The following is a 21,502-nucleotide window of genomic DNA, read 5'->3' as shown; positions in this document are numbered from 1 at the left end:
TTAAATTGCGACTTTTTGGCATATGTATGATACTAGTGACGTCACCCATCTGGGCGTGATGACGTCATCTTAAAATTTTTTAAATGAGAATAGGGGTCGTGTGATAGCTCATTTGAAAGGTAATTTAATTATCTATTCAGTAATATAAACATTAACATATTTATTTATACAGAGTGTCCAAAAAAATTTTTTTTTATTTAAATTTATTGATATAAAAAGAAGAATGTGTGTAATTTATTTAACTCACAGTACATTTTACTGCTATCAAAAAACAGGAAATAATGTTTATTTGGTAAATAAATATTGTTTTTTGCTTAAATTCAATATCAAAGCCACCACCCACCTTCCTCTCGACAGTTTAAACATTTAGTTTAAGCGAAAAGCAATGAATATTTTTCAAATAAACATTTTTGTCTGTTTTCTGAGAGCAGTAAAATGTATTTTGGATTAAATAAATTACATGCATTCTTCTTTTCATGTCAATAAATTAAATTAAAAAAATGTTTTATTGGACACCCTGTATAAATAATTTTGTAAATGCTTATATTACTGAATAGAGAATTAAATTACCTTTCAAATGAGCTATCATTCGACCCCTATTCCCATTTAAAAATATCATCGATGACGTCATCACGCCCAAATGGATGACGTCACTAGTATGATATGTCTGCCAAAAAGTCGTAATTTAAAAATAAAAATTGACCTGTTTCGGGATTTTTTTCCAAAATTGTCCATTCTTGAGAAAATGAATTTATTCCAACCTTTACGTGCTCACTGTATATCCACAAACAGTTTCCCTTTTTTAAATAAAAATTGAGTCATACTTCGGAGCTCGGTAACTTTTTAATGGTATAACCGATTTTCAAAATTAGACATGCGTTGGAAAGGTAATGATCAGTACTATTAGAAGCCGCAAAGGTCGGACTTAAATTTTTGAAGTTTTTGAGAGTTTTGGGGACGAGAACGAAAAACAGACTCTAAATAGAAAGGGCCGTAAAATCCACATCCTTGGACCAAAATGGATGGTTTACATATGAGTGGGTGAGTCTTTTCCTGAACTTTAAGATGGGACTTGGCCCATCTTTCAAATCAGTCAGATTTAGAAAATCGAAAATTTCGTGTATATATGTTTAGTGTCGCGTGTAGGGGGGTGTTGGTGTGCGCCACTGGCGAGAACTGCCGTTCTCTGGTAAAAATACTTATAAAATTTTTACTATTTTCCTTTACTCTTAAAACTTCTTAAAAAGTTTTACTATTAAAAATTTTCCATAGTAATATAACAACGCATAGTTTTTAATTGCAACAAAGATTACAATCTCAAACATAGTATGTAAATAAATACTCTGACTTCTTTCTTTGTTGATCCCTTTTTTGGAAACCCAGTTTTTCCCTTTTGCCAGACAAACATCTCTTTAGAATCCCTTAAACTTTTTAACTGAAATCCTAACGTTTAAACGAAAACAAATAGTTTTTGTACACACTGATATTGTTTGGTGTTGACAGGGTATTATGCGAAATCTAGTACGAAGATATGTGACGGTTGAACAAAGGAAGGCGGAAAACCAGGGCGTCACGGAGGACGATGTCAACGAGATAAAACAGGACATATCTGCCTTTCGTTTCGAGCTCATTGAAATTCTGAAAAATTCTGGAATGAATACGTCGACGGCGCATAATGTTATGGGTAAGTTTATTATTTGGTTTTTGCCTTGTCGAAGTTACGTGTTTTCATATATTAAAAAGCGAGCGGAAAGTCGTAATCTTGGTAATAAAGGTTAGAAAATATATCGCAAAAATTTTTATTTAATAAAATTATAAATTTGTTCATATTTTATGGGTACGCTAGGGGTTTCTTTCTTACTCTTTAAATTTAAAAAGCTATTATACGAGGGGCACAAGACCACGCCCCTGATTCTAATTAATTTCGATGTCGCAATTTAATTTCGAGTCCGCCATGACAGTCGCAATTTATAGTGATTCTTATTCATTTCGATATTAGTTCCAACTGGGGATATTAACTTTATCATTTTGACAGTGCTCAGAATTTGGGTTGGTCCCCCTATTTATTGGATTTATTGGCTATGCAACCACCGCAACGTTTGTTGATAGTCTGGGCAAATTATCGAAAAAATGTCATTTTGGGAGAAGTTATTTACCAGCTATTTGATTGCTCAAATCGAATCTTGAGATTGCATATATTAGTAATATAGGGTATGACAAGTCCGCAGAAAGTGTGTTATTTTGTTAATAAAGAAATTAGCACTCCTAAATCTTCTTTTTTTCAATTAGTGTTCTGTAACTTCTAAGATTTTTCTTTTAAACCAAAAACACTTAAATAAAAATTCACCGCAATTTAGTTCTGCACAAAGTTATTTTTTTTTCGATTATCTTCAACAAAAATTTTACTCGGAAAATCCGAGTTTTCCCAAAAAAGTATGCAATTTTCGATTAAAATTTTAGGAAAGTAATTATTTATCAATAATTAAATAAATTGGTGACATGAAAGATTGTTTATATTAGATTATATATCAGGAGGCCGGCGACAATCCAACCAATAGTTTAGCAATAATTAAAATGTTAATTAAAAAATTCCGGTCGAAATAATAACCAGAAATATTATGATACACCAGAATAACTATGATTTTCGTATAAAAAAGCACTGCATATACTTACCTATTCAACGTACTTTACACAGAATTGAAATTGGTCTATTTGAGCGGTCTCAGGAATGTTATAAAGAAACAATTTTTTGGCTAATAAACAAATCGAACCCCTCAGAAAATATCAGATAAAATTAAATTAAGCTAAAGCTGTTGAAAAGGGCACGGCTTCTTCTTCGAAGAAAAAACAAATCGAATTGAGTGGTTCCAGGTATAACCGGTCAAATTTGACCGGCATTTGCAACAGAGTTATAAACAACAGGATTTCAATATTTGAACCATTACCTTTTTATTCCGGTCCTCTTTGTACATACAAATTTTCATATCTTCAAGACACTCATAACAAAAAAGATTTATGTCACCAAGTTTTTTAATTATTGATAAATAATTACTTCCCTAAAATTTTAGTTGAAAATTAAAGATTTTGTTTGGAATACTCGAATTTTCCGACGAAATTTTCCGCCGAAGGAAATCGAAAAAAAAAATATCTATGTGCAGAATTAAATTACAGTGAATTTTTATGTGAGTGTTTTTGGTTTAACGTTAAAATCTGAGTTACAGAGCAATAATTGAAAAAAAGATTTCGGAGCGCTAATTTGTTTATAAACCAAATAGCACCCTTTTTGCAGACTTTGCATAGCTATATTACTAATATATGAAATCTTAAGATTTGATTTCAATATGTCCAGTAATAAAATAGCTGGTACATAATTTTCCTTGTTTTATACTAATTTTCCCGGATTATTACCTTACATCTTTCATTGAGTTGATAATTCACGAACATTCTCAATTATTATATTTCTAATTTAATACTATTCTATCTAATTCCTCCAAAACCAGCAAATTTTCATAAAACCCAGCCATATTAATACCTTTTGCTTTAGTTTTCCTTGCAAGAAACAAACAAAACACATCTCCTAAACTAAACTACTTGACCAATAGGGTGGGGCGAAAACAAAGCAAAATTTTTTTTTTACAAATTGATATGTCCTATATGCGGAAAAGTGGTTAGATATTATTGCAAAACGTTATCCAAAATTGGAACAATATAGACCAATATCTTCCGGTGCCCCCAGAACTTTAAAAGTTTACAAATTAAAAATAAATATTGAAAAAAAAACATAACTTTTTTATTTTATATTAATGTTGTTTTTGGTTGTTTACAACTCGGGACTTACTACAACATAGTTTATTTAATTATTTACTGTAAAGTTTGAAAAAAATCGGATTTTTTTCAAACTTAGTTTTTTTATGAATCCATCTCTCGCTTCAGCACCACAAACCAATAATGATGACGTATTTTTTATGGGAAATAAGCCACAATTTTACTAAAAAATGAATTTATTAACGTTTCGAAGTCCAAATCGGGTTTCGTTGTCAAAATACAAAATACTATTAAAATAAAACAAACATGTTGTTGCTAAGTAAAAAAATTCTTCTAATAATTTATTTAATCTGACTCATTTATATTGGCAATTCAGACGTATATTATACATTTTAAAGTAGAAGACTTTAAAATAATATCGCCAATATTTATGAGTTGCGTTCCTGGGACGACTTTACTAAAAGATAGTTCATTCGATTACATGAAATCAATCCCAACTCAAGAATATCTGTCGCAAAAAAATCATAGCATGTGATCTGTCTTTAAAAAGACAACCAAATGCAACGATGACAGTAAAATTCTCGCGTTAGAGATTCCATAGTAAATCACGAGGGAAAACCAGGAAAAAACCTCGTGATACTATCCCGACATCGTAAGTATTTGGTCTTACATTTAATCTACCTTCAAAAAACTAATACCAAATTCTGACTTTAATATGTTTAAATTATAAATAATATTAATATTACATAGATATACAATAAGTAATACTAAAATATAAAATTTGTACTAACTCGATATGTTATTGACTTATTAATCGTGGTATTTTCTTTCTATTGACTTCCTCTTTCAGTATGGGTAACCACATCCTACTGCATTCTACCGAGGAATTTGCGACACAATTGGTTTCAATTAGCATAATTAGAGCCGCTTCTTTGATTTTTCTCTTTTTACTATCTGATTCTTTCAGGACTATACTTGAATCTCTCCACTGAACTCTATGAAAGAGGAAGTCAATAGAAAGAAAATACCACGATTAATAAGTCAATAACATATCGAGTTAGTACAAATTTTATATTTTAGTATTACTTATTGTATATCTATGTAATATTAATATTATTTATAATTTAAACATATTAAAGTCAGAATTTGGTATTAGTTTTTTGAAGGTAGATTAAATGTAAGACCAAATACTTACGATGTCGGGATAGTATCACGAGGTTTTTTCCTGGTTTTCCCTCGTGATTTACTATGGAATCTCTAACGCGAGAATTTTACTGTCATCGTTGCATTTGGTTGTCTTTTTAAAGACAGATCACATGCTATGATTTTTTTGCGACGGATATTCTTGAGTTGGGATTGATTTCATGTAATCGAATGAACTATCTTTTAGTAAAGTCGTCCCAGGAACGCAACTCATAAATATTGGCGATATCATTTTAAAGTCTTCTACTTTAAAATGTATAATATACGTCTGAATTGCCAATATAAATGAGTCAGATTAAATAAATTATTAGAAGAATTTTTTTACTTAGCAACAACATGTTTGTTTTATTTTAATAGTATTTTGTATTTTGACAACGAAACCCGATTTGGGCTTCGAAACGTTAATAAATTCATTTTTTAGTAAAATTGTGGCTTATTTCCCATAAAAAATACGTAATTATAAAAATGCCACAAGGAAATAGCTTCAGAACAACACCAATAATGATGCTTCTGTCTCTAGTTTGACACATCTTTCCACTGCTTGTGAATGACACGGAAATTTAGGAATTTCAAATTTATTTGAAGTCGTGTCAATCATTTTTCTAAGTTCATCTATTGACAATTGTTTTGTTATTGGTGCTTCTGATATTACACTAGTTTGCCAATTAATTAAGTCAAAATACTCTTTGGCTCCAAAATTTATAGTTGGAATTTTAAACTGGCGAATTTTCTTGGTTTCTTGCCCATTCTTAGACTTTAATATGCGCCTCAAACCTAGCTCTCGGATGTGGGGTCGTTTATCACCCAACATGGCTACGAGAATAGTCTCTGGATGCGCAAAATATCCATTACCTTGAATGACTTTGTTCACTATTTTCTTTAGTTTTAGTTTATTAAATAAATGAATTGGCCCATATTTAACTTCTGGCTATACTTTGATTGAAAACCAAATGGAAACATACACATTTTGCAGATAAGTTGCCAAAATATTTAAATCGGTGGTCAGATTTAAAGTTCCACCATAAAGTCTGTTTGCTGTTGTAATCCATCTCGAATGTGCCATCTTTCCCGGTTGTCGATATTTTAAGCTCTCTGATACGGTACCATTACTTACAGCTTTGCTTATTTCGTACAAATATTTTTGGTCTGTACTTAATGTACCCATATCTACTTCAGGAAGTTCGCTTTGAATTTTTCGAAATTCAAAACCAGTTAGAGTTTAACAAGGTTCTAAAAGCTTTCTTATTTCACCCGAAAATTCGGTAGGTCCTGTAGTTTCTCCATGTAAGTACTTTATCTAATGTCGTAATGGTAGCTCGTTTCCATGTAAAAGACAAACAGAACTACTATAATCGTTTCTTAATTTGAAGTTCTAATTTGCGAATTGCACCATTGTGAACGCCAGTATTTACCGCTGTTCCATCCCATCCAATTGCAACGGAAGTAGAAAAGTCACATTTCGATTTTAAGAAATTGAATAAATTGTCTGCGATATTTTTTGCTGAACCAGATTGTAACATAAGATGTCCAAAATACTCAGAGTTTGATTCTGAAACTAACACAATATGTTCTTCGGTAATCAACATGGGAAATAATGGGAAATAAGCCACAATTTAACTAAAAAAATGATTTTAATTTTAATTCATGAGAATTTTACTGTCACGGTTGCATTTGGTTGTCTTTTTAAAGACAGATCACATGCTATGATTTTTTGCGACGGATATTCTTGAGTTGGGGTTGATTTCATGTAATCGACTGAACTCTCTTTCAGTAAAGTCGTCCCAGGAACGCAACTCAGTATTGGCAATATTATTTTAAAGTCTTTTACTTTAAAATGTAAAATATATGTCTGAATTGCCGATATAAATGAGTCAGATTAAATAAATTATAGCAGAATTTTTTAATAAGCAAGAGAAAACGTATATTCACAAATGTGGGTGGGGGCACCACTAAACAACATCCGATTGAGCAAAGATTTTAACACAAGTTAAGATTCAATCCTAGACCACTTTTCCGCATATAGGCAAATTATTATTTGATAATCGATTTTTTCGCTCCACCCTATTGACCAACTCACCTGAAATTTTATTTTCTTTAGACATTCCTTGAGGTAATGCTGTCAATATAGTTTTGTTTTATGCTTATTTTTTGTTTAACAATAACAAATATGTTGATTTTCACCCTTTCTGCAATAAAAACTCTTTGTTTAGATTGCTGAGAGTGATATCAAAAAGTCAAAATTAGATAAAACTAAAAAACTTCACAGCGTTACCTCGAGAAACTCATAAGCTAATAAAATCTTTTTGAATTTTTTGTTTAATATGATTCAATGATGAGTTCTGATGTCCATCGCAAAATTCATTATATTTTGAGGTGTCTTTTAAAAATTTGCCACCGTTGGCTTAATTTTCAGTATTTTTCCTTGAATTCTTTCTTGAGTAATCTATGAATTGTAGGTACTGAATATGCCTATTTAATTTAAAAATAAAATAATTCTACCATACTTTCAAAAAAAGATGTGTTGGGAATATTGATTTCAACCCCTTCGGCCCCCCTTAAGGATAGCTATGACACGATTTTGATAGGCAACCCATGCTAGAAATAGTTGTCTCTATGTATAAAATTTAATAAAAAAAAATGTTTCATCCGGCAAGTAGATGGGTACATTTTGACCTCCTATTCGGATCTCGTATTAGTATGTCTATCCGTATTATGTCCGGAGTAACTGATGTAAAAGCTTGGCGAACTCCTCTTCGCAAGTCCTCATTCGAAATATGTATATCTATTTGAAATGTATCCGTTTTCTATGCTTCTCTCTTGAATGAAACACCACAGTGCATTTTCCGACGTTGTCAAATCTGGACTTCTTGGAGGCCAAAGTATTGGTATAGGACAATTCGGAGCACCTCGTCCAATCCATCCGTCCGGGAAGATTTCATTCACGCGGTTGCGGACAGTGAGAGCAAAATGGGGTGAAGCGCCATCTTGTTGAAAATGAAGTATCAGCAGTTTCCTGAGTTCTCAATTGCGGTCCATATGCCGGAACGCCAACAAACATTGGCGAAATGGTGAAACATTATTATTATAAGTGTAAAGAGACTTTCTGGCCACCCTGTAGTATCTCTTCTTCTTAAAGTGCCTATCCGTTCCGGATGTTGGCGATCATCATGGCTATCTTGACTTTGTTTACCGCAGCGCGGAACAGTTCAGTGGTAGCCGTGTTATACCACTTTCGTAAATTTTGAAGCCAGGAAATGCGTCTTCTTCCCGGTCCGCTTTTACCATTTAACTTCCCTTGGAGAATCAGTTGGAGAAGGCCGTAACGTTCCTGATGTCTCATTACATGTCCTAGATATTCTAATTTTTTTGTTTTGATGGTTATGAGAATTTCACACTCTTTTCCCATTCTACGCAGGACTTCCACATTAGTAATTAGGTCAACCCAGGATATACGTAAGATGCGCCTATAACACCACATTTCGAAAGCTTCGAGCCGATTGATAGATGCAACAGTTAGTGTCCACTCTTCCATTCCGTAGAGCAAAACTGTGAATATGTAGCATTTCAACAGACGGTATTTTGTTTTTATTGATATGTTTCGACTGTTGAAAATGGATCTCGTTCTAACGTATGCTGTTTCGCCTTTAGTATTCGCTGTTTAATTTCTGTTGAGTGGTCACATTGGCTATTTAAATTCATGGCCAGATATGTATGTTGCTCAACTCTTTCGGTATTCTGTTGGTTGATTGTAAATTGAGCGTTTAGTATTCATTTTTTACTAATTGCCATAAATATGGTCTTCTGTCTGATTGGTTCTGTCTTGGTAGATTTGGTATTTGGTCTTCTTTATGTTTAGAGTTGTAGTATCTAATAAATTTAATGTGGCATGTGCTCATTCTAGGAACTGGAGGTAAGAAGAACCGGCAGAAGGAACGTCGCCTTATGAAGGGCTTTAACATAGCCCCTCAACCTTCAACCACTGGCTCTCTTCCTCCGGTAGCCGAATTCATAGCGTCGCTTCAACAACACCACCAAGGTGATACCCATCACCACGACTTCTTTGGATCAACCTTATCAGGAATCTTCACTCCAACTCCGAGAAAGTTACATCTTCACGGCAGTACCGTTTCTTCCTCTCAAGGGAGTATCAATGAAGGCAATGGCAATCACCATAAGAGGTGAGTGTTGTGTATTTGGTGTGAGCTTTTGTAGCGATGTTTAAAATCAAGGTAAATCTGCTTTGACTATATCACTGTATTTTATAAAATTTTTGAGTGTGTTTAGTTAGTTCTTGATTAAAATAGATCAGATATATTTTCTGACAAATGATAATATAGGTTAAAAATGGTTTCGTTCAATATTTTATTATATTTATTCGTATAATTTGGATTGTGTAAAATTATTAACAGAAATGGAAAGCACATTAAAGCAAGCAAGAAAACGTAGCGAAATATTGCCACTAAATATTTACCAATTGGGCATTTGTTGAAACTTAAATTGCTTTTTTATGTGTCACTGTGAAGGAAAGTTTAGTGATGAATTTTAGAGATGGAGCTCACCAATTATTAAAACTTACCGAGAGTCATTCGTAAAAGAGGTTTCCTATGCTGCTGAGAAAGTGCTGCGAGAAATCTGGCAACACTGCCTTACACATCAACTGTCCCTCTCTCTTGTCCCATCAGTTTCGCTTCTCTTCATTGTTCAATGTTGGCCTAGCAGCTTTCGAAGATGGAGGTGGTGCTCGCTGTTACCACCAATGTAAAATTCATGCTGTGATACGTTTTTTAAATGCAAAATGGATTTCACCTATTGACATTCATCATCAGGAAATAACACAGAAAAGAAAATTGTATCAAAAATATCTGAACTAAAAAAACGTGGAAGACAGAATACATTATAAAAGAATGCAAGCGAGGGTCAGAAGAAAAATATGTCAAAAGAAAAACGAATCCTGGACAAAAAAGTGTACCATGCTAAATACATACATAGGTGGAAGCCAAAGTTCAGAAAGTTGGAAACTATTAAAAAATTTTAAGAAACGACAGAAAGAAAGACATTATCCAGTCCATATCACCATTAACTTGGGAAGGATACTTTGAAGATTTACTAACAGAGACAAGAGAGCCCTTTAAACAGATCAATACAACGGTATACAAGGCGTCAGGTTGATAGGATCACCAATCAGAGTAAATGAGAGAGAAGTTGAAACCATATCGTCGCCTTAATACTATAACTTGAAAACTCGAAATTAGTAGTTCTGAGATAAACGGGTTTAAAGATTTTAAAGATATTTGTGTTGGTAAATGATGTTGGTAAATACGGAATCCACACTGCAGCTCTAAAATACTGTTCCTTAACTTTTTGGCTACTGATCTGTTTAGGAATACGGTGCAAATTTGTTTTCCAATATGGAAAATAACATGAAAAATTAAAGTTATCAACTTTTAGCACTACCATAATATTAACATTTGGTAATGTCGCATGTCATGCCAAGTTGCATCTAAGTGAACTTTTTAACAAAAGTAATATTTTAAGCATTATTTTGGTAAAAATTAGTCCTTTGCCATGGGGGTTGCCAGATCTGCTAACAATTTTTGAATTTTTGCATTAACATGAACCGAAAAACAGATAGCAATTACGTGGTAAGCTCAAGGTTTCAAGAAAATACGTGCTACAACTAGATAAGTGGAGTCAGCTAATTGTAGCATTCAGTGTATATCGTATTCACGATTATTTCGATTAAACAATGACTTGATAAGTTACCTTGTCAAGTTTTAGCACTAAATATTAGGGGCATTTGAGTTTTATCAACTTTTGTCAATCATAAATAAATATTTAACCCGTTTGGAGCGAATTATCAAGTTTTTACATAATATGGAGGCAAATAAAATACATTTTGTGAACTAGTTATCTCAAAAACGTTAATTTTGGAGTTATCAAGTTATAGTACTAAGGCGACGATATGCAAACAGTTGAAGAATGGAAATTCACCTGGCCCAGAAAATATAGCTCCCGAACTCATCAAATATGAACCTAAAGTTCTAATTAAGCGACTAAGACAACTTTTCCAGGAATGCTTAAATAACCATGAAATACCTGAAGAATAGAAAGAGTCATATCTGAGCACTATCCACAAAAAGGGAGATAAATCAAAACCCGAAAACTATAGAGGAATTGCAGTCACTAGTAGTATCATCAGAATATATTACATGGGAAACTTATTAAAAATCGAATAGAAGAAAAATACCAAGATATGGAAGCCGAAGAACAGGCTGGTTTTCGCACAGGTAGATCTAAAATAGATCATGTTTTCTCCATTACTCAGATAATTGAAAAGAAAGTTGCTCGTGGCCAAGAAGTCCATCTGATATTTGTGGACCTTAAAAAAGCATATGATAGTGTCCCAGTGGTTAAATTATGGGAGGCACTAGAGAAAGCAAATGTAAATATAGAATTGGTTGAAGCCGTAAAAACGTTGTACTACCAACAAACAACAAGAATTAAAAAGGAAAATCTCATAACACCTGGATTCACAGTAACTAAAGGACTAAAGCAAGGATGCTGTATCTCACCAACACTATTCAAAATATACCTCGAAGCAGCACTCAACAAATGGAAGAAAAAATGTACGAATATGGGCATACCACTAACGGACTCAACTTTGTACACGCTGTACTTTGCGGATGACCAGGTGATCATCGCACAGGACTCTGAAGATCTTAGTTACATGATGCGAAAACTATTAGAAGAGTTTACATAGTGGGGTTTAGAAGTGAATATGGAGAAAACTGAATACATGAGTATTGGAGGAGATCAACAAAGCCTCCGAGTAAAGGAAAATCAAGAAATAAAATTATGTGAAGACTACAAATATCTGGGAGTAAAGATCACTCAAGAGGGAAAATTAGATGCAGCTATTAAGGAACGAAATATACAGGGAAGGAAAGGCATATCCTTACTGAACAGCGTACTTTGGGATAAAAACATCTCTAGGGAAAATAAAACAAGAATTTACACCATAATAAAAAGCATCAAACATATGGATGCGAAGTTTGGCCCCTAAAAGACAAAACAGAGAAAATGCTAAGAGCAATCGAAATGGACTTCTGGCGCCGTTCGGTGGGAATATCTAGACGCGACAGAATAACAAACGAGAGAGTCCGAGAAATCATGGGGGTTACAAATACTATTGTTGACGACATTAGGACGAAACAACTCAGCTGGTACGGACACGTAAGGAGAATGCCGGAGAATAGAATACCAAGACAGATCTTCTAATGGCAACCAAGAGGAAGACGCAGACCAGGAAGGCCCAGAAGAAGTTGGAGAGAAAGAGTTGATAGAGAAATCAGGGACAGAGAACTCGAGGATGATCTATGGAATGACAGAACGAGATGGAGATTGGAAATCGGAAGACGTCGAAGAACATTGTGAACCAATATTATATATATAGACGTTCATCATCAGTTAATCGAGGTTTGTGTTTAAAAGTGCATATCTGTTCAACATGTTCACAAATGGTGTACTTAAAGATTTCAGTGAAGGCCGAACGAAAATTCACGATGAACCTGAAGGCCTTCCGCTCCTCTGATATTCATCGTGAATTTCGGTTCGTTGCAAACATTTTAAACAGATATCCACTTTTACCCATAAACTTCGATGAACTGACCATGAACGTCAATAGGTAAAATCCATTTTACATTTAAAAAACGTATCACAGCATAAATTTCACATTGGCGGTAACCGCGACGGTGACCTCAATCTTCGAAAGCTGTTAGGCCGACACTGTTAGGCCAACGTGCTGGTGTGAGAGAGAGAGGTAGTTGATGTGTAAGACAGTATTGCCAGATTTCTCCTGGCACGTCACACTCTTTCTCAGCGGCATAAAGAACTTTTTTTACGTATTACCCTCGTAGATAATTTGTTTTGAGTATTTCTTGTAACAACAATATAAACTTATTATTACTTTATGTTTGCGTTTACAGTTCCTAAATGAGTTAGTTAATTTCATAATTACATATTTTTGTCATTCAACATCTTCTGTTTTGTATACAGTCCATAACATTTCTAGGCTAAATTTAAAACGAAGTCAGTTGCACAAAAGACGCTGGGGCACACTGATCGAAGCAGCTAAATCTGGTAAAGTGTCTCGACTTATCGGCAGGTCCCGTTCTGAAGATTCTGTGTGCAATAGTTGTCCAGATAATGGCACAACTCTTTCGCACAGTCAAAGTAATAGCCCTGCGTCTGACGACAACAGGTAAAGAACGTTTTAGTTACATAAATGTAGTTGAATAGAGTTGCTCTGTCTTTTCTTGTCATGTACTAAGTACTAAGATGGTTCAGTTGAAAATATTGCATGTGTAAGGCTTATGAGTAATATGAAAATTAAAATAAAGTTTACTATGGCAGTTATTGCCTACGAGTACAGTAGTATCTATAATGAACATTTCTCAATGCTATAATCGACTAATTCTATTCATTAATATATAAGAAAGAGTGTTGGGAAAATGTATCTTCTGAGAGTGCAAAATAATTATTATGTACGTAGCGTGAGATGTGAATATCCTAACTGAGGATAAGAGAGCGTTAGTGTTACTGCAAAGAACCGGCAATTGATAGAGATAAATAGCAAGGGAATTGTAACTATCTTTTTAATGGCTTTTAAGTTTTAGTGCAGTTACTGAAGGTGGATATGAGCTATTACCTCCGATTTCGTTGAACCTCCATCGATTTGTACGAAAATTAATGAGTAGTTAGAGAATATCTTAAGGAACAAAGGTGCCATGGTTTCAATTTGCGCTTTTACCCTGGGGGTGGATGCCACCCCTTCTGGGGTGTGAAAATAATCTATTTTATAATAACCCAATAATTCGATAGAGGGACAAATTCTAAGCAAAATTTGTTATATAAAGGTATTAAAATAAATCAAAACTTTTTAAGTTATTAAAGATCAAAGATTTTAATTTTTCGTGAGAAAAATGCAAGTATTTAACCGATTTTTCATAAATAACTCAAAAACTATAAGTTTTTACAAAAAAGTTATTATTACCAAAATTGAATATAATAAAAAGAAAATAAACTTCTTACTATAAAATCCTTTTAATGTTAACTAGAATTGAGTTATAGGTAATTGAATGTATATTTTTTTCGACGAGTACCCATATCTAAATATTCAAGCTTAAATAACGGGAAACTGATGCATTTTATAACATAAACTTATAAAACATTTGTCAAAGTACTTAGAAATATCTATCAAACGAGCCCCAGAACAATTTGATAGCATAACAATTTATGCTACAAAAATTTTTCAAAATTTATTTTTTTTTTTTTTTTCCAAAAAATATTATTGATTTTTTTAATAACTCCGTTAATTTTTACAATATCAGGTTCTCTTAAAAAAACCATTTAAAATATAATTCCAAGTGCTATTAAACCGCGTTAAATTTAGTTTTTTAGGCCCCTTACTTTTTTAAAAATAAAAGGTTAAATTGCCCCGGTTACATGGTTGTCGCAGCAAAATTTAAGCTTGAATCGTTTATATCTCGGTTATTTTTTACCCTACAGAAATAGTAAAACAGGTAAAATATTTGATAAAGAAAAACCGAAAATTTGCTTATGTATCATTTTTTACGTATATTGAGTATTTTTTAGGTTATTATCAAAAGAAAATGAAAATCAGGATAGTATTAAAAATTCTGTTTTTTTTTTAATTATACCTTTTTTTTCGAAAATATGCGTTCTAAACGGATCAAAATTGTTAAAATGAATACTTATGCTAACATAAAGAAATTATTTTAAAGGATTACTATAAATTTTAATTTTTGTGGAAATAGCGTATGTTTAATTTTTCACTCTTTCCTAAAAAATTCGAGAGGGTTCTCTTATTTTCATTATAACTTGCTTAATGTTGATGCTATTAAATTCTTTTGGAGCTCGTTTGATAGGTATTCGAAAGTACTTTGACAAGTGTTTAGCAGATATATTTTATAAATTGCATCGTTTTCCCCTTATATAGGCTTGAATACTTAGATTTGAGTACTCGTCGAAAAAAATATACATTCAATTACCCTTAACTTACTTTGAATTAATATTAGTTTAGTTCTTTAAGTGAGAAGTGTATTAAGTTTTTTATTATATTTAATTTTGATAATAATAACTTTTTTGTAAAAGCTTATAGTTTTTGAGTTATACTTCAAATACAGCTTTAAAACATGCATTTTTTTTACGAAAAAATAAAATCTTTGATCTTTAATAACTCAAAAAGTATTGATTTATATTAATAACTTTATATAACAAATTTTCTTTAGAATTTGTCCCTCTATCCATTTATGGTATTATTTTTAATAAAATAATTTTCACCCCCTAGAAGGGGTGGCATCCACCCCCAGGGTAAAAGCGCAAGTTGGCATCATGTCACCTTTGTTCTATGAGGTATGCTCTAACTACTTACCAATTTTCATGAAAGTCGATGGAGGTTCAACGAAATCGGAGGTGGAAACCTTCAGTAGCTGCACTATTTGTAGATTCAAAAGTAATAAAACATTTTTTATGTTCGAATATTAAGAGAGCTTTTAGTTAAAATAGAACGACAAAAATACAGGTGTATGGTTTGATTGTTTCTTCATAGCCATAAAAGGGATTTGAACTTAGACTATTTACGCGTAAATTATGAAAAATTGGCTAATTTATGAAGGTATCGATGCAAATTGTTTATCCTGGATCGACGGATCATTGTTTGCTCATATCATTTTTTATAAAGCTTGACCTGAATTAACTGAACTTTAAAGATGATTCTGCGCCTGACATTATACGAGAAGAAATCTAATATGCAATAAAACAATCTAAAAGTGGTAAATTTCCCGGGTTTGATGACGTTCACATCGAATTACTCAAAATTGAGAATATTGAATCTATTGCCATTTTTTTGGATCTATTCAATACCATAATAAATAAAACAGGTATAATATCTAAAGAATGCTTTCAATAGACATTTATACAGCTTCCTAAAAAAAACCAATGCAAAGAACATCGCACTATAACCTTTCGAGCCCGCGCAGACTGCAGACTTTTTAGTCGGCCGATAGTTTAGTCGGCTTCTTAATCAGTACAGAGAGATATGCATCGGTGAATCGGTGTAATGTGCGCATCTGCATACCTCTCTGTACTGATTAAGAAGCCGACTAAACTATCGGCCGACTAAAAAGTCTGCAGTCTGCGCGGGCTCTTAATGAGACATATCTTAAAATTATTTTTAAAAAGTAATTCACAATAGAATACATAAGAAATTAAAGGAAGGCATAAGTAATACACAGATGGAATTTAGGAAAAGTTTGCAGTGAGTTTTCTGTCTCAGAAATGTCCAGATATGAATCAGGAAGCTTATTTCATTGATTTGGAGAAGGCACTTGACAGAGTACAGCATAATCGTTTTAAATAAATTTTGATAAATTTAAGCATAGACAGTAGAGACATAAGAATTCGCCAAAAAATTTCTGTGGTTTCTTATCACGATTCTTGTATTGATATTGACGTCTTATTGATATCCAATAGCATTCTTATAAAAAAAAATTATGGGAAAATTTTAATATGCTGACTTTTCAGTTTCCATAACACAATTTATAATTGACGGAATTTTTATAGAGAATTATTTCTATTATAAAACCATCTTGGGTAATATTTTTCAAGACAAGATAGAGCAACCAGAAAGTAAAGAAGTAGACTAGAGTAAATAAGCTAATAGCAAAATACCCGTTAAAATTATTTATACAAACAAAAACACGCTCAAAAATTTAATTTTGAGATAAGCACTTATATTAGGATATGCACTGTTTTCTTCTCTTACAATTAACCACACCTTTGCATTTCAAGCTTTGATTTTTTTGCTCTTTTTTTGTCACGCTTTTAATACTAATCCGTAAAAATATGAGCAGTTGATTTTTTCTGAATAATCAAATTTATAGTGTAATACGTAGAATACAAACGAATTCTCCAAACTATATTTTTTTATGTTCAATTAAACATTTAAAAAAATCATGTGTTTTTTAACCTTTTCATCTCCGATGACGCGTACGCGCGTCCAAATATGACTAGAATAGTGTCGTGGACGCGTAAACGCGTCCATGGTACGTTTCGACGAAATTATTTTTGTCGACACAGGAGTTGAGATTGGAAATACTAAAGATGGGCTGAAAGAGTTAATATTCGTGAGTTAGCAATTTGAAATACAGAGGAGCTGTCGACAAATTAAAGTAAAGCGTATTAGAAAGCTACTGGATGAAGTTGGAATATCTCTATTCCGACAAAACGTCAGCAGTTCACCCATGCAAATTACCCGCAATCACACTCAAAATTAATGTTATTATTAAAATGAATATTAAATTCACCAGGCTTCTGGGTGTTGACCAGCGTCGATTGTTGCTGTGCCGAGCTTTCGACATCCTTTCTGACGTCTTGCGCAGGGCTTCAGGTGTCTCAGTCTCCTGAGTCCCTGCCACTGCACCCTTCATTACTCACTGCACAACTGCTGCTGAAACCGGCGGACTGTTCAGTGTTCATTTATACCGTCGATGACGTTTTTTATTGACATGGTGATTGGGTGAAGTTGGCGCGAAGATTCCTGATGGTGAGTTTTTGAATGGGTGGTGAGACGATATTTGATGAGCTGTCATCTAAACTCTGCCATGTGAGGTCCCACCTTTAAATATTACAACCAATATCGTTGGTGTCATTTGATGCCAGGAGTGAATCTGGGAATATTTTTAACATCTCTTAAAATTTTATAACATAATGTAACCTTCACAATTTTAAAACAACTTAAAGGTTTTTACCCGTATATCTTGGTGACTTAAAACATGTAATGTGACCTGTGATAACACTGATGATGAAATATTAGTTCCGAAAACGTTCTGTTGTGATTTAGTCCCTTTTAGGGATTTTAAATATACCTTTTAAAAGATACGGTTTTTATTCTTTTAGGCGATGTTTTCTTCAGGAGAGGTCTCCATGTCGAAAGTAACCAAGTGCTTTCATCTCTTTTATTCAGTCAAATCGGTCGTTTTTCAATCTCTATGGCGTCTCGGATAACTATGGGTTTATTGAAGCAGATGAGGACTATCCTTCTGGAGTTTCCGAAATTAATTTTGTAACCTGCATATAGATGGTATTGACGTAGAGATGAAATTGAATTGGAATTGCGAACAGAAATAGAATGTTCATAAATCCTATTTTGGGTTCAACGATTGATTTGGCCTATGTAAGATAGAGCGCAGTCTTATTCGTTGCCTTTGATTGATCGAACAAGACATGAAAGTTTTTGTTGGGGGTAAATATTGTCTTTGGCTCCAATGTGGGCTGTATCGCCATAGGAGAGAGAAATATTGTCTTTATTGCTCTTGATTTGAAGATCTTGTCGATTTGTCAGTAACACCTTTAATGTAAAGAAAGAAATCTTTCGTATGATTAGGGTCTGTGCCTTTTGTTTGAGATTGACCTAGAGACTGAAGTCTGTAAATGCTACTCTTGATGGGATTTTCGCGGTAACCATTTTGTATGAGGACTTATTTTAGACAATATAGCTCAGTGTATCTACTTGCATCATCGCAAAGGCATCTTGATCCAAAGACAAGAACAAGATCTAAAGATATTAATGATTGAATTCATTTGTGAAGGTGGATGATGAGAATTGACATGCAGGTAGCAGCTGGTATGGGTGGATTTTCGGTAAACAGAGTAATGAAAACCTCGAGAAATGGTAGGAATGGATCAGTTACCATCTCCATCGTGAATTGGATACCAAATTCTATACCATTCAGATGAGTTTGAAAAAATACCAAAGCGGGATGCTTTGGTATCGTGATTCCGTAGGGCCAAATGATGTAGACAGTGCTCGAATTTCGAAGTCTTCCATAAAGATATTGGCAATTACTGGAGGGAGTAGGCTCATTGGGGTGCCATTTACTTGTATGTAGAATTGATTTTGGAAGATGAAATAAGTGTTGAACATGTAAGGGACTGTCCATTAATCACGTGAGGCTCAAAGAGGGGATGAGGGGTCTTTAAAAATCACAAAATATCACAAGGGGGAGGGGAGTGTAGTAACATGTACATCCCATGTAATTTTTTGTTCTTCAAACGCTCTATAATTATTGATCGTTGTTGCTGATATTCAACAAAGCACTGTGCCAACAACTGACTTGCAAGATGCTTTTCCAGTTGTTGGTGTTGAAGAAAGTCTTGCTACTCCGTGGTCCGAGGATACTGTACATTAAATAATGTTAGTGTATTAGTTCAAACAAGTTTTTCGCATTTCTTTCAATATTTTTGTCAGTCAAAAGCAACCTGCAACCGTTGTATTTAAAAAAATATACACGTGATATAGGGGGGAGGGGTAGTCTTAAACCTCAGCATGTGTCACTAAGAGAGAGGAGGGGGTTAAAATGCAAAAATAACATCACATGATTAATGGATGGCCCCTAATGTTTGATAAGAGACAAATTGTCTTGCTGAATGCTGAATATAATTTCCAGAATGTTTAGGGTTTACGAGGTCAAAACTTACTAGAATGTCTGAGAATGATGGGGTATTATTAAAGGAGTTCGATATAGGTTTTTTTGTTTAGCTTTCAAAGTTATTAACATGGCAGTAAAAATTAACAAGTCTTTGGGTAAAGAAAAAATAATAATAATAATAAATAGAAGACGTAGTTTAAGATTATATTGTTTGTGGTACATGCTCAACAGTATATATAGGTCAGACAAGTTAAATTTCAAAAAATGGGTAACTGGACATAGAAGAAGTTTCCGTTTCACATATTGTCAACGAAACTCTCCTTGTTAAAAACATAGTTGTGGAGTACAAATCGTTAGGAAATTAAAAACAGTGTTTAGCTTTATGTTTTATTGTCAAAAAGTGCTGCTAAAATAAGTATATTTTCTAGTTTACTTCTAGTAACACGTGTTGTTTGGTCATAAAGCTAAGAGTTTGATACCTATTGAGTAAATTAGAACTTTTCTTATAAAGCATACATTCAAGAACACATAACTGCAAAGTTTTCACTATCAACACACGTTTCATTAAACAACTTATAGAAGATCCTCGTAGGTTTAAAAATGGAAAACTTATTGACATTTCTGCTGACATAAATCTGGGATACATAAAATATCACCATTTTAGGTTAATTCGGTTATCTCAACCATCACGCAAAATCGGAGATTTTATATACGTTAGTTTTGAATTAAAAGATAAAATTTGGTGGCAGCTCGTTAAAAACTAGATTAAAATATTAATTGAAGCACATATTTTTCCCGCATAGGTTTTAACTGACCGTATTGGGATTAAAAACTTATTTGTATTATAGAGAATTATATTACGAGGAAAACGAAAAGCCCTAGATACAAAGTTTACTACTTTTTAAACAATTAGAATAATTGAAATAAAAATATAATAAACAATATTTTAAATCCAAGACTTTTCGTTAATAAACTGCTTTCTGGCTGCATCCCATATCTCCGGATTTTACAATATATAATCACATAGAGACGACGAAATAGGAGAAAGCAAATAGAGGACACTTAGGCCACGCATTTACCTTCTCTTCATCTAGGAAAAGGACCGAAAGACAGTTTCTAAATACTCACAAATTGAGTAAAAATGAAAAAGATAAAAAAGGGTTCAAGGCAGGTTTTGTTTATATTCGATTCAGAGTTGGACTACCATCTCCATATAGTAACTCGCGAGACTATATAGTAATATCGAGAGATGTCGCTGTATTGCGTCTCAAAAGGCGGGTTCATCGCATCGCGATGGTTTGCTTTAAAAGAGGCAGAATGTTTGTATTCCCTTCAGAGTTGTGACTGCATAATCTTCACTGATGATGCATAAGGATGCTGAAATAGTTACTATATGGAGATGGTAGTCCAACTCTGAATCGAATATAAACAAAATCTGCCTTGAACCCTTTTTTATCTTTTTCATTTTTACTCAATTTGTGAGTATTTAGAAACTGTCTTTCGGTCCTTTTCCTAGACGAAGAGAAGGTAAATGCGTGGCCTAAGTGTCCTCTATTTGCTTTCTCCTATTTCGTCGTCTCTATGTGATTATATATTGTAAAATCCGGAGATATGGGATGCAGCCAGAAAGCAGTTTATTAACGAAAAGTCTTGGATTTAAAATATTGTTTATTATATTTTTATTTCAATTATTCTAATTGTTTAAAAAGTAGTAAACTTTGTATCTAGGGCTTTTCGTTTTCCTCGTAATACGAGAGATGTCGCTGTATTGCGTCTCAAAAGGCGGGTTCATCGCATCGCGATGGTTTGCTTTAAAAGAGGCAGAATGTTTGTATTCCCTTCAGAGTTGTGACTGCATAATCTTCACTGATGATGCATAAGGATGCTGAAATAGTTACTATATGGAGATGGTAGTCCAAATCTGAATCGAATATAAACAAAACCTGCCTTGAACCCCCCCTTTTTTATCTTAGAGAATTATATATTTATGGAATAATATTTTGGAATAATAAAGTATACAGGGC

General features: G+C 33.3%; 1 protein-coding gene across 2 annotated transcripts in view; it reads left to right on the top strand.

Annotated features, from left to right (window-relative positions):
• LOC114332030 (transient receptor potential-gamma protein) overlaps positions 1-21,502 on the top strand; it is a 673,697-nt gene that overhangs the window by 606,109 nt on the left and 46,086 nt on the right. Inside the window, exons 17-19 of one of the 2 annotated variants that reach the window (XM_050644358.1) lie at positions 1,504-1,684; positions 8,870-9,146; positions 13,040-13,228. In XM_050644358.1, the coding sequence (XP_050500315.1) occupies positions 1,504-1,684; positions 8,870-9,146; positions 13,040-13,228 (647 nt within the window). The remainder of the gene's footprint in view (positions 1-1,503; positions 1,685-8,869; positions 9,147-13,039; positions 13,229-21,502) is intronic. The other variant, XM_050644362.1, reaches the window with a different exon arrangement.

The sequence above is a fragment of the Diabrotica virgifera genome, chromosome 1 (assembly GCF_917563875.1).
Source record: "Diabrotica virgifera virgifera chromosome 1, PGI_DIABVI_V3a".
NCBI classification, from domain to species: domain Eukaryota; kingdom Metazoa; phylum Arthropoda; class Insecta; order Coleoptera; family Chrysomelidae; genus Diabrotica; species Diabrotica virgifera.
This window is presented reverse-complemented; position numbering and strand designations above follow the sequence as displayed.